Source organism: Candida metapsilosis (genome assembly GCF_017655625.1).
Source record: "Candida metapsilosis strain BP57 chromosome Unknown scaffold2, whole genome shotgun sequence".
NCBI classification, from domain to species: domain Eukaryota; kingdom Fungi; phylum Ascomycota; class Pichiomycetes; order Serinales; family Debaryomycetaceae; genus Lodderomyces; species Lodderomyces metapsilosis.
Window position 1 is genome coordinate 126,440 of NW_027138160.1, and position 11,675 is coordinate 138,114.

At 38.6% G+C, this 11,675-nt stretch overlaps 7 protein-coding genes across 7 annotated transcripts; 3 read left to right on the forward strand and 4 right to left on the reverse strand. All coding sequences in view use genetic code 12, as the record gives it.

The window, feature by feature from the left end:
* Window positions 1-185: 185 nt before the first annotated feature.
* I9W82_001559 (2-aminoadipate transaminase) lies at window positions 186-1,445 on the reverse strand (the record flags this gene model as incomplete). The annotated part of the gene is made up of 1 exon (XM_067690317.1): window positions 186-1,445. The coding sequence occupies one exon, from the start codon at window positions 1,443-1,445 to the stop codon at window positions 186-188; it is 1,260 nt and encodes a 419-aa protein (XP_067548795.1).
* A 595-nt stretch (window positions 1,446-2,040) lies between these two features.
* I9W82_001560 (uncharacterized protein) lies at window positions 2,041-2,379 on the forward strand (the record flags this gene model as incomplete). The annotated part of the gene is made up of 1 exon (XM_067690319.1): window positions 2,041-2,379. The coding sequence occupies one exon, from the start codon at window positions 2,041-2,043 to the stop codon at window positions 2,377-2,379; it is 339 nt and encodes a 112-aa protein (XP_067548796.1).
* Window positions 2,380-2,417: 38 nt separating this feature from the next.
* Window positions 2,418-3,749, reverse strand: I9W82_001561 (uncharacterized protein; the record flags this gene model as incomplete). The annotated part of the gene is made up of 1 exon (XM_067690320.1): window positions 2,418-3,749. One exon carries the CDS (start codon window positions 3,747-3,749, stop codon window positions 2,418-2,420), a length of 1,332 nt encoding a protein of 443 aa, XP_067548797.1.
* Window positions 3,750-4,815: 1,066 nt separating this feature from the next.
* On the forward strand, window positions 4,816-7,287 carry I9W82_001562 (mRNA-binding ubiquitin-specific protease; the record flags this gene model as incomplete). The annotated part of the gene is made up of 1 exon (XM_067690321.1): window positions 4,816-7,287. One exon carries the CDS (start codon window positions 4,816-4,818, stop codon window positions 7,285-7,287), a length of 2,472 nt encoding a protein of 823 aa, XP_067548798.1.
* A 128-nt stretch (window positions 7,288-7,415) lies between these two features.
* I9W82_001563 (uncharacterized protein) lies at window positions 7,416-8,468 on the reverse strand (the record flags this gene model as incomplete). The annotated part of the gene is made up of 1 exon (XM_067690322.1): window positions 7,416-8,468. The coding sequence occupies one exon, from the start codon at window positions 8,466-8,468 to the stop codon at window positions 7,416-7,418; it is 1,053 nt and encodes a 350-aa protein (XP_067548799.1).
* Window positions 8,469-8,975: 507 nt separating this feature from the next.
* On the reverse strand, window positions 8,976-10,038 carry I9W82_001564 (uncharacterized protein; the record flags this gene model as incomplete). The annotated part of the gene is made up of 3 exons (XM_067690323.1): window positions 8,976-9,194; window positions 9,267-9,786; window positions 9,917-10,038. The coding sequence occupies 3 exons, from the start codon at window positions 10,036-10,038 to the stop codon at window positions 8,976-8,978; spliced, it is 861 nt and encodes a 286-aa protein (XP_067548800.1).
* A 298-nt stretch (window positions 10,039-10,336) lies between these two features.
* I9W82_001565 (uncharacterized protein) lies at window positions 10,337-11,332 on the forward strand (the record flags this gene model as incomplete). Its single annotated transcript, XM_067690324.1, has 1 exon — window positions 10,337-11,332. The coding sequence occupies one exon, from the start codon at window positions 10,337-10,339 to the stop codon at window positions 11,330-11,332; it is 996 nt and encodes a 331-aa protein (XP_067548801.1).
* Window positions 11,333-11,675: the final 343 nt, after the last annotated feature.

Below are 11,675 nucleotides of genomic sequence, written 5' to 3' on the forward strand. Positions count from 1 at the left end.
CGTTAACACTTTCTTCTTTAGCAAAATGGTATGTTTCTTTCCCACAAGAGAGCTCCTATATACCCTGATGATAACGTTTTCGCCTAACCTCGATTACACATGAGATTACAACAAACAATATACACCAAGATCTACGCTGATTGTATTAAAGGAGCCACTGTTTTAGAGACTATGTTACTAACTACCTATCCTAGTTCTGCTATAGTTTCTCCCCATATCTTGACTCCCTTTTCAATCTCCTCCGAGGTCAAGTAACTGATACTCAATCTAACACAATGGTCTCCCCAATGTTGTCTATTCTGTTGGCCAAGCACTTCAAATGCTTCTCCAGAAGGGATAATCACCCCCCTCGTAGGCAAATTTTCAATCACAGCACGATTGTTGATGTGTTGTGGTAACTTTACCCAAAGGAAATATCCTCCATTACCCCCATAAACTTCTGTTCCAGCAGGTAAATACTTTTCAATACTCTCCTTCAACACTTTGGCTCTTTTAGCATAAACTGATTTGAAATTGACAATGATGGAATCTAATTTCCCCGACTCTATCAAATCAGCAACGACAAGTGTTGACAATTGTGAAGGTGTACCTCCAGATTTATTAGCACCAGTGATACTCAATTGTTGAACTATGTGTGGCGTTGCTGACTCTTGCCAGCCAACACGTAACCCAGGAGCAATAATCTTTGAAAATGTAGCATTGGAAATGTAGTTTCCATACTTGTTGGTTACTGTAGCTTGATCAATTTGGTTAATCTTCAGTACTGGTGCGGGGATACCAGTTGACGAGTAATCTAAAAACTCATAAACATCATCACTAATGAGTAACATGTCATACTGTCTTGCTAGTTGTAGCAACTTCTCCCTCGTCTTCAAGGAGTAGGTTACTCCACCGGGGTTGGAAAATGCAGGAACAAGGTACACTACAAATTGGTAGATTTTGCGTTCACCTCGAGGATCCTTGATGATGTTATCAACACCAGTTTCACCATGTATCTGTAATTCAGATTCAAGTTTCGCCAAGTCAAGATCATACTCACCCAGTGAAGTTTCATTTATCGCTATCAAATCATCTCCCAACCCAGCATCAACAAACACATTGTTGATTAAAAAGTATGTTGGCGTAACAACAAATGCCTTTTTCGTAAGTTGTGGAGTAGTCGTAGATGCCAAAATATTGGCGACTCCATAAGATGCACCGGCAGTTAAATTGATCAAATCGGCGCGTGTTGACTTGACTTTGTATTTGTCATTGACCCAGTTGGCAATTGTCTTCCTAACGTCCAAGTTACCAGGATCAGTACCATAAGCTAATGGATGTTGATTTTCAGGATCAGTGTCATAGGAAAGGTAGTCGCTGTCGAGTAGCACCCTGTTGTATGCATTTGCAATCTCCTTGACAGGAACAATAGTCCTTGTTGGATGTCCCTTGAGGAAGTTGATCATGGCTGAGGAAGAAAAGTTTGGAGGAAAATGCCAGCCACAATTTTTCAAAATTAGCGCTTGAAGAAAACCCCGCCAAATTGCAAAATAACACCAAATCTTTATACGACTGAAGGGCTGTATACATTGAGCCATCAAGGAGAATACCTTGGATTGTGTGAGGTGGTCATAAATCCAAGCAAACATTGTTTCGATTTCCCAATTAGGCAGTCGACTCCGCTAGAGAGAAATATTTTACACCATCCAGTTGGGTTGCAGTTTGCGGCAAAGGCGATAGGAAGAGCTTCCTCGGAGAGTAACCTTAAACGGTTCGATTTCGGATTCTCTTAGGAGTATTGTACAGCTACTGACTCAAGTGCCACTTCCATGACCCCATAATCACCTCACCTATACTACTCCAACCCCCCCAAAATCCACGTCCAGCACATATATACTCCTACTGTACACACATGTCTCCATGTCCTACTCTTCTCTCTACCCCCGTCTGTTCTCTACACTGAAGAAAAAAAAGTTTAGACCAATGAGAATTTGGAGCAGAAAAAAAAAAAATCATCAACCTCACCAAACACAATCCATATACACAACTACACACCACCCAATGCCAACTGCAGGAGGATTCGCATTCAGCTTAGCTTCAGGAGCAGCCATTAGGCTCTTCCAAACCGGTCTCAGTGGAGCCCCACCAAAATTAACTCAAAAATTAATTGGATACGGTACAATGATGACATTGACTGGGTCACTTTATTACTTCATCTTGGATCCACAAATTGAAACTAATAGAGAGTTATTGAATAGAAGATTGGCTGCGTTAAGAGAACAAAGAGAAAGGAAGCAAGATTTGGTAAATTTCGAAGATCAAGAACTGAGATTGTTTACTGCTAAGGATAAAGGAAGGTTCTTTAGATTGTTTGATAAATACAGCCAGCCTTATAAGTAGTACATTTAAGAGAAATTATTTATTGAACGGTAAAAACTTTACTCTTCTTTGGATCGGGTGAAGACGTCGTCCCCTTCGTCTTCGCGCTCACCCTCACCCTCACCCTCACCCTCACCCTCACCCTCTCCCTCGGATGAGCCTTCAGCTGCGCTATCATACTCTTCTGCAACATCGCTCCCCTCATCATTACCATCGAAATCGGCATCCTCTTCGTCATCGTCGTCATCAGCAACTTCCACAGCAGCAGCAGCTTCATCTCCCTTTCCTTCTGTTTTCTCCCTATTGACATCATTATACGAATCATCACTAATCCCATGAAGTCTGATAAAGTTGTCAATAATCTGAAAATAAGCTTGATCAATCATACTAAACTCAAGTGGTCGTTCTTCATCCCTATCATTAAGAACAACCACATTTAAGCTAAAGGTATGCTTGGTGATACTTGTATAACTAGCACGTACAACTTTGGACAATTTAAACACCAAGATTGGCTTTTTAAACGCAAAAATTAGGTGGGCTGGGTTATACTCATTTTGTTCCAAAAAGATTAAATTACCATCTCTGGCTCCCTTGTGACATTCAACCATGATTATTCTTGGATTGATATTGTTATCACTAGTCAATGCCACTGCTGTATCTTCATTTACAATATATTTGTTTTTGAAAATACCAGAACAGGGTAAGTAATTGACCAAATTTATCCCCACCAATTGAAATTGTCGTTTCAAATAGTCAACAATACGTTCTTGTATCGGGTTCAAAATCACATCGTTTTTATATGGTGATAAATCAAATTGAGACTCAAAATCAGCTGGTAATTTCCCGTTTTTGATCATTTGTTTCCTAACCATATCCAAATTCAATTGACATATAATGGGATCTTTAGATATGTTTGAATCAGTATAGTATTGATCATGGATCCAGAAACACAACAATGCAATACCCTTTTTCTGTGAATTTGTTGAATTACCCAATACAGGTAAAACAACACATAATCTAATGGCATGTTTTAGATTTATGAATGATAGTTCTGGCGAGTTATTGGCTGGGTTGACAATGGACATCACTGGTAATGGCTCACCATTTTGTTCAATAAGATGAAATGTAAGGTTCATTCGTTTACGTATGGGCGAGGAGAATGACACCTGTTGTATTTCAAATATGATAGATTCAGGATGAATCGAAGATGATGGAGTTAACTCTTCATACCCATTCTCTGTACTAGCAGCAGCATCACCAATTTTTCTTCGTTTGACATCAGTTAAAAATTCGTACAATTCTGAAAACACCTGCTGCGAATCAGGATTTTGCTGTGTTACAGCAGTGATCTTTGTTTGCAAAGTACTGGGTAGTTCCAGTAGCCAATCCATGGTTTAAACTGATGGGGTGTGAGTTCTGTATTCGATTTGTTTTGTTGATTTTTCAGATGCGTCGATGAATCGACGGAGCGAGAGAGAGAGAGAGAGAGAACGAGCGACCGAGAGAGAGAGAGGTCCATGGAGGTGTTGCTGCCCCGAAAGGAATGTTTAATACGATGTAGCTTTCTGTTTTCAAAGAGAGAGACAGATTGTATGTAATGGCACTATCACAATACAGATCGGACTAGAGAATTACGATGGTGTCCGGGACATTCTAGCCCTAACGAGCAACAGAGAGCTTCATAGTATATCCGTTTATGAGGCAATTGCCCTTGTAAATTCACCTAGTTTCAGAGGCCCTTAGGAAGAGCTTTATGGTTCAAGAGCTTCCAGATAAGAGCAATGTGGTCGCTTTTACTCTACTAATGTCAGTGGTGTAAGCCTTGGTTGATATTGGCGGCTAATTTCCGCATCTAAAAACAATATCCAGTCGTATACAAATAAGTAAGCAATTACTCTACGTGTGGTCTTTTCTCTTTAAAACTATTAATAATATTACGTATGAGTATAATCCTATTGATATTATGAAATGGTATTTAGTATAACTTTGTTTGGTAATTGGTTAATTCCATAATCTATCTGTCTCTTAGTACTTTGTCTCTCTGTCAATCAAAATCAAAAAAAGAAAATTTCTTTTCTCATATTTTTTCTCTCTCACCAACGAAAACGAAAATTTTTCTAATTTGAATCCAGAGAATAGAAACAGATCCCATTTGTATATTACTAATCCTAATAGATAAACCTAAAACAAGGTATACCTATCGACTTACATTCATACTTAATACACTTTTGATTCCCTTTGATAAACTTATACATATACAATTACAATTTTGTATCGCCGGTTTCTTTTTTTCATTTCATCTAAAATAAATCATTGGACTACGATACACCCACCCACTCCAATATTGTCAATACCCTTTTTTTAGAAGATATTTTCATGTATTAATCTGTCCATAACACTTTAGATTCAACTAGCTTACCACCTCCCCGTCATAAACCCTGCATTTGTCTCATTTTAATGTCAACCCCATCGTCATCTTCACAGTCCACATCTACAAGGTCAAACACTACATCTAATGGAGGAGGAGCAGGAGGACATCGCCTGCGGTTCCGTGGAGATGCAGCAAGCTTTTCGCCTCGAAATTACCCAGCTTATCACTATCCTCAACAACCTTCATTTCCACCGCAGATGAATAAGCCATATATGCCACCACCAATGCAACATCAGCTTACGCCACAACAGCAGCAGCAGCAGCAGCAGCAACAACAACAACAATTCTATATGCAATATGGCAACTTTACTTACCCAGTGATGAATCCCATGTATATGTATGTACCATACCCTCAAGATGTATACCTGCAAACACAACAGCCGCCGCCATCACAACCACAACCACCACATCACCATCATCAGCAAGCGCCACCTCCTCCACCAGCAGCAGCAGCAGCTTACATGATTCCACCAGCTTTTTCCCCACAACCACCAGCTCCTCTACAGTCACATCACCATACCCCACAGATGCCCATTCCTGTAGCACCACCACCACCAAACTCGCATCCACATATTCAGTCACAAGCACATCTGAATCCACCTCTGCATCCTCCACTGCAACCACCTCTCTCATCACAACAGGAGACTCACACCCCAACTCCTTCTGTGGATGCAAATGACTCGGCAAACAAGAGCGAGGAAAAAGCTGATACCCCAAAGACGCTATCAAAGCCTTCATCTCCGGAGGTGCAACCACCAACTGATAAAGAGGCTAGTATTAAAGATGAATTAGACAAGGATCACATTGTTCATGCACCTACACTTAATGGACACAAGGTGCCTAAAAAGACGGAAGCTAAATTTCCCTTGTACATAAATGAAACAAGACTGAATTTCAACAATATATTTCCCATAACGGAGGAGAATAGAAAGATAAACGATATTGACAGGCTGAACACATTGGAAGACAAAATAGTTAAAGAAAAGAAGGTGACTCTTTGTCCTAACTACACCAAAGTTTTCAACATAAACACCACCGAAGAATACATCACCAACGGTAAGGATATAAGAGATACAAAAGATGAACCACAACCTATACAAACACAGTCGCAACCAAGCACAAACTGGGCCTCAATTTTACAATCTAGTGCCCCACCAGTAAAGAAAATCACCAAACCAAAAGCTACCAAACCAGTAGCAACAGGCACTGCTACTCCAATCAAATCGAAGCCATCTACACCTGATATTTTTGATATTGATTCGGAATCTGCACACCCATTGGGAATATTACTACTCAAAGTTATGTTTGATAGCAATTACTCATTATCAAACAACTTCCCCGTGTTCAACATCAAACCAAAAGGATTAACAAACACGGGAAACATTTGTTTTATGAATTCCATCTTGCAATCCTTACTCTATTGCAAGCCATTCAACAAATTACTCAAACTTATTGAAACTAAATCAATTGGCGATTTAGGCGCATCTACAAACCCATTAATTGACGCCACCATCAAGCTTTTCAATGAATTTAAACCTAGTGATAACAAATTACCAGTGTCAATTGAACCATTTTACGCAGCGTTATCCAAACATAAAAACTTTCAACATTTGCGATGGGGACAACAAGAAGATGCCGAAGAGTTTTTGGGGTATTATCTCGATGCATTGAATGAGGAAATGATTGGCGCTTTGAAAAAATTAAATACCCCGCAAGTGGATCTGTTGATTCAATCGTATACACGAGACGATGTTGCCAAGTTTAAATATAATGTGAAAACCTGCATCAAGAGGATAAAGAAGGATGACGAAGAGACAGAACAAGACGACGACGAAGATGCATGGAATGAAGTTGGCACCAAAAAGAAAAACATCACCAAAATCGAAGTTGATCCAACTCCATTGAATATGATTTTCGGTGGAGAGTTTAAATCAGTAATAACCATCCCCAAAGCATCATCATCATCATCAAGTTTCCAAAAATCAATCACATTAGACCCTTTCCAACACGTCCAACTCGACATTTCAAATTCAAATTCAATAGAAGAGGCATTTATACATTTGAATGAATTGGAAACGATTTCATACAAGAGCAACAATAACAAAGAAGTTGAAGTTAAAAAGCAAACCTTTATTGAGAAATTGCCTCAAGTTTTAATCATCCATTTGAAACGTTTCAGTTATTCGAAAGATCAAGAAAATGCCATTGAAAAATTAGCCAAAAATATATCATATGATCATACATTGACAATACCTAGCGAAATACTATCACAAGAGCAATCTACATCTAAGTCCTCATCTAATCAGTATCAATTGACTTCGGTTGTTTATCATCATGGCTCAAGTGCCGATGCTGGGCATTATACCAGTGACACTTTTGATTTTGAAAATAATCAATGGTGGGAAATCGATGATACCATTGTGAAGCCAATTAAAGATGATGAAGTGTTGAGTTCAGGTATTACCAATGCTTATATATTACTATATAGTAAGATATAGGAAAGTTAAAAGAATAGGAGGATGTCCATAGATTTACAGATGTAGCCTGCGCTTACATGTGTTATAGATATCCACTCATTTACAATAATTCAAGCTACAGTACTAAAACAAAATGGGACCGTCATCTATTAGTAGTAGCTTCGGTGGATTTTCCTCTGCTGATACTGCCCAAGGACATACCATGTTTGTGAAACTCGCGGTTGTGGCACACTGCTTGGTTCGTCCATGGTGTACACCACAAACTTGTTGAATTTGCCTTTCAACAGGGCCTCGATGTTTGAAGAGGTACACAGTCCAGTTTTCCCATAAGACAACACAGATGTAGTCAACGTAAACGACTCATGTCGACGAGACTTTAGTCTCCAGATAAGTTCAACAACATTTAAAAGTGCGATATGCAATGACAATCGCTTTATTTTGTCAATATCAAAGATACTTAGTATAGCTTCGACATCAACATGGCTGTTGGGTCCCATATATTCAAGCAGAAACTCTTCCAAGTTTGAAAATTTACGACCACACAATTTGCGAATGATTGTTTGGGGATCATCGGGCAAGATTTTGATATTCAAACAAGTTGGGTTGATATCCTGCTCAAACTTTGAAATCCGCATTAATGAGTCGACTGACAAGTGTAGATATACATTTCGCATTTCCTTGAAGATACTCCTTGCATAATCTCGAAGATTATTCTCTTCAATCAATGACTGAATAATTCCATGATGCAAGTCTGAAAGAAATGGCCAAGCTGGTTTCAACGATGATACATCGGAAAGCCGTAATTCATTCCCATTAAAGTGGTTCCAACTATCAACACAGAATGGAAACGTAAACAAGTACAGCCTCCAAAAGCTAATACACATCTCTGAACCTGGCCATACTTGTGCATACGGCAACACATACACGGTTAATCCATTGATATTGGGCAAAACATCTTCAAAATTGAAAAGAAGGACGCTTTTATTTTTCACCTGTGGTCCTTTCGAATCAAAATTGATGTAATAGCATAGCTCATTGGTTTTTATCCTCTTCATTTCAGTCAGTTGGAGAATCCGCAATACCACCGAGCATTTCAAGTGCTTGTACCAATGAAATCTGATTTCAGGAGGGACATTGATGAGTGAATGAATATCATGGAAGATATCATCAAGAACCTCGTTGGGTAAGTCTGTCAATTGCATATATGGTGCTGGTTTTGAGATATTTTGTTGAAAGATTTATCTCTGATTATGAGTTGTGATAAGTATCTTCCCAAAGTCAACAAAGTGCATGAGAAAAATTGAGGAACAGTAACTCAAAACAGCAACATTAGAGCTTAGACTGAGAGGCATCTTTAAGCCACTTCGTGCTTCAAGCAACACTCCTCTCGTGTGCTTCTCTGAAATAGTGACTGTAAAAGTTTTCTTGCACCTTCCTTAAGATTGAAGGATAATTTTTGAGTACAAAATACTTGTTTTTGCAGCCAGTGAGAAAACCCGCATTAGAGCGTGTATGCATTTAATCAGGAAGTTATACTTTATTGCGCCTAAGTGTAGTGTTAGTGACAGCTCACCCTGCAACATATACGAGAGTGAAATGCAAGGAAAAGAAGTTTTATATACTTTGCCTGGTTAACAATTGAAACATGGAATTTTCCTTTTATTACTGCCCAAAAATATCTATCATCAAAATATTCTTCTACATTAGTATCAATTTTTGGGAGTCAATGGTATTCTCCTCACCGGTAAACTTTGTCCCTTATCAACAGTGTAAACGATGAATCTTTTGAATTTGCTTGTCAACTCAGCTATGATCTTTGCTGATGTTTTCAGTGCGTCATTTCCAAAAGTGAAAACTGATGTTGTCAAAGTGAATGAATCATATTTATAACTTGTATTCAAGCTCCAAAGAAGCTCAAGAACGTTTACCTATGAAACGCTTAATGAAATCAGCTTCACTTGATTGAAATTTAAAAGTGACGCAATAGCTTCAACATTAACAAAGCCCTCATGTCCCAAGTACTCCAACGAAAATCTTTCCAAATTTTCATATTTGTGGCTGCTCAACTCTTGAACGATAGTTCGGGACTCGTCTGGTATAATTTTTATACATAAATATTCTGGATCAATACCCCGATCGATTGCTGCAAAATTCGTCAACGACTGTGGACAAAAATACAAGTAGACACTTTTCAGTTTGGAGAAGACGTCCTTTCTAGCAAGTTCGATTTGAGGTGCTACTTCAGCAAGTCCAATAAGCCAGTCAATTAGTTTGCGTTCTAACTCTGATAATTCTGGCCATCCTGATTGCATTTTCAATGTAGTCACATCAGATACACGCAACTCAGTACCATTGAAGCTATTCCATGTATCTATGCAATAAGGATAAGAATATAAAAATAATCCCCAAAAGCCAACTTGAATTTCTGAGCCGGGCCATACTTGAAGGTAAGGTAATACTTTCCAAACATCCAAAGTCAAAGTTGATGGAAAATCGACGTAATTGAGCACAAGGTAACGACTATTGCTTTGTGGGAGCTGCTCTCGTGGTCCAAAATTTACATAAACATTTAGTTGATTGGACCGGATTTTCTCCATTTCGGTCAGTTGTAAGCATTTCAACACGGTGGGGCTACCTTAAGGTTCTATACCAACAAATTCGAATATCAAACGGGACATTAGATAGTGATTTAACATTATTGAAAAGTTGGTCAAGAACTTCGAGGGGTAAATTCATCAATTGCATTTTACTGCTTGAGATTGTAGTTCTCATTGTGGATTCAAAGATAAAACTTCAAGGTTTGGGAAAACCAAAAAACAACAAAGAACTTAGAAAAGAAGCTTGGGTAGGTTTGGTGTTTAAGGAAGCTCTTCGGATCCTCAGTATTTCTTGAAAATGCATTACATTTGCAGGGCAATGCCACCTTTATGAGTGGGAATGGCTGATACATAATATGCTATAGTTTCCTAAAGTTATCACCTATGCAAATTTCTATAATTCCCATCTATTTCTCTTTCATCTTTATAATGTTTACAAGACGACTCAGTGAAATCCTCTTAAGTCCTATTCAATGCAGTTGATTGACTTGCCTGTTGAAATACTCGACAGAATCTTTAATCAAGACCTTCCATTTAGGAATTTACATCCTGATATTAGATACTACTGCTACAGTTATTTAAAGTGCTCAGTCGTGCTAAATCATCTCTATCAAATAGAATTGGAGAGAATTAAAGCTTTCGAGTTTGAATTTTACATCAATTTCGGAGCCAAACATTTGCAACCAAAAAGATCCAAGTACCTTGTATTTCACTACGAAGATGTCTTGCAAAGTTTAAATTGGCATGTTTCAGAAGTCATATCGTATGCTCAAGTATGGCCGGGCGCAGAGATGTTAGTTGGAACGTGGGGACTTTACCTATTCTCGTATCCTTTCTGCATTGATAATTGGAGTCAGCTTTATGGCACTGGTTCGCGGATATCTGATACGAGGCTCCCAAAGATGCGATCAAATTGGCCATTGGTAGATTCACAGAAATCAAGTATCGAATCCTGTATTGCAAAACTTGGATACAGTTTCGCTAGGGACGATGTTTTTAAAGCACTGAAAAGTATATTTGTGTTTTTGTATACACTGGGACTAAAAGAATTTTTGAGGATATGTTCTTCTATGGATCCAGAGTTCTTGAGTATAAGAATCATACCAGAAAAATCAAACGAGATTATTGATAGGTTATGCTTTAAAAAGTTTAGTCGCATGAAAACGTTCTCTCTAGAGTATGATGGCCCACAAAGCTTCATTGACATTGAGGCTATCATTAAATTGCTCAACTTTGATACCATCAAGAATTTGTCCATCCATGTTCCTCATACCAACATTTTAGAACTTCTATGGCAATTTCTGCCTGGAAAAAGAGAGTCCTTTACCTTGATCTCAACCGAACTAACAATTGGAAGGGTCGGTCTGAATACGTCAAAAGCAATTTTTGACCAGTTGAAAAATACATTCGAAACCTATTCTGTCTATACTATAGGCAGTTTGGGTAGGAAACATTATAGGAGCTCATGATTGTGTATGTATTGGGTTCGCCCAAGTGGTGTAGTCTGAAGAGTCACAACAAGAGATAAATTGAATACTTCCATCAGCTTCACAGGAACTTGTACAACCTATGTAGCAGTAGTGGCAATATCGATCCAAAGAGCTGTGCGGGTTGCGATATAGAACCATGAGCCCCGAGACAGAAGTACACAACAAAGCTAGTTCTTTTAAAAATCTAGTAGCTAAGTAGGCCAAACAGCTATCATATAGCCATTCCATACTCTAGCTTTAAAGTATAGCGCTAGCTCTCTTTCGTGTAGCTTGTCTTGGCTGCAAAATCAGCGAAATCTTATATGCAGGTCACACACAACAT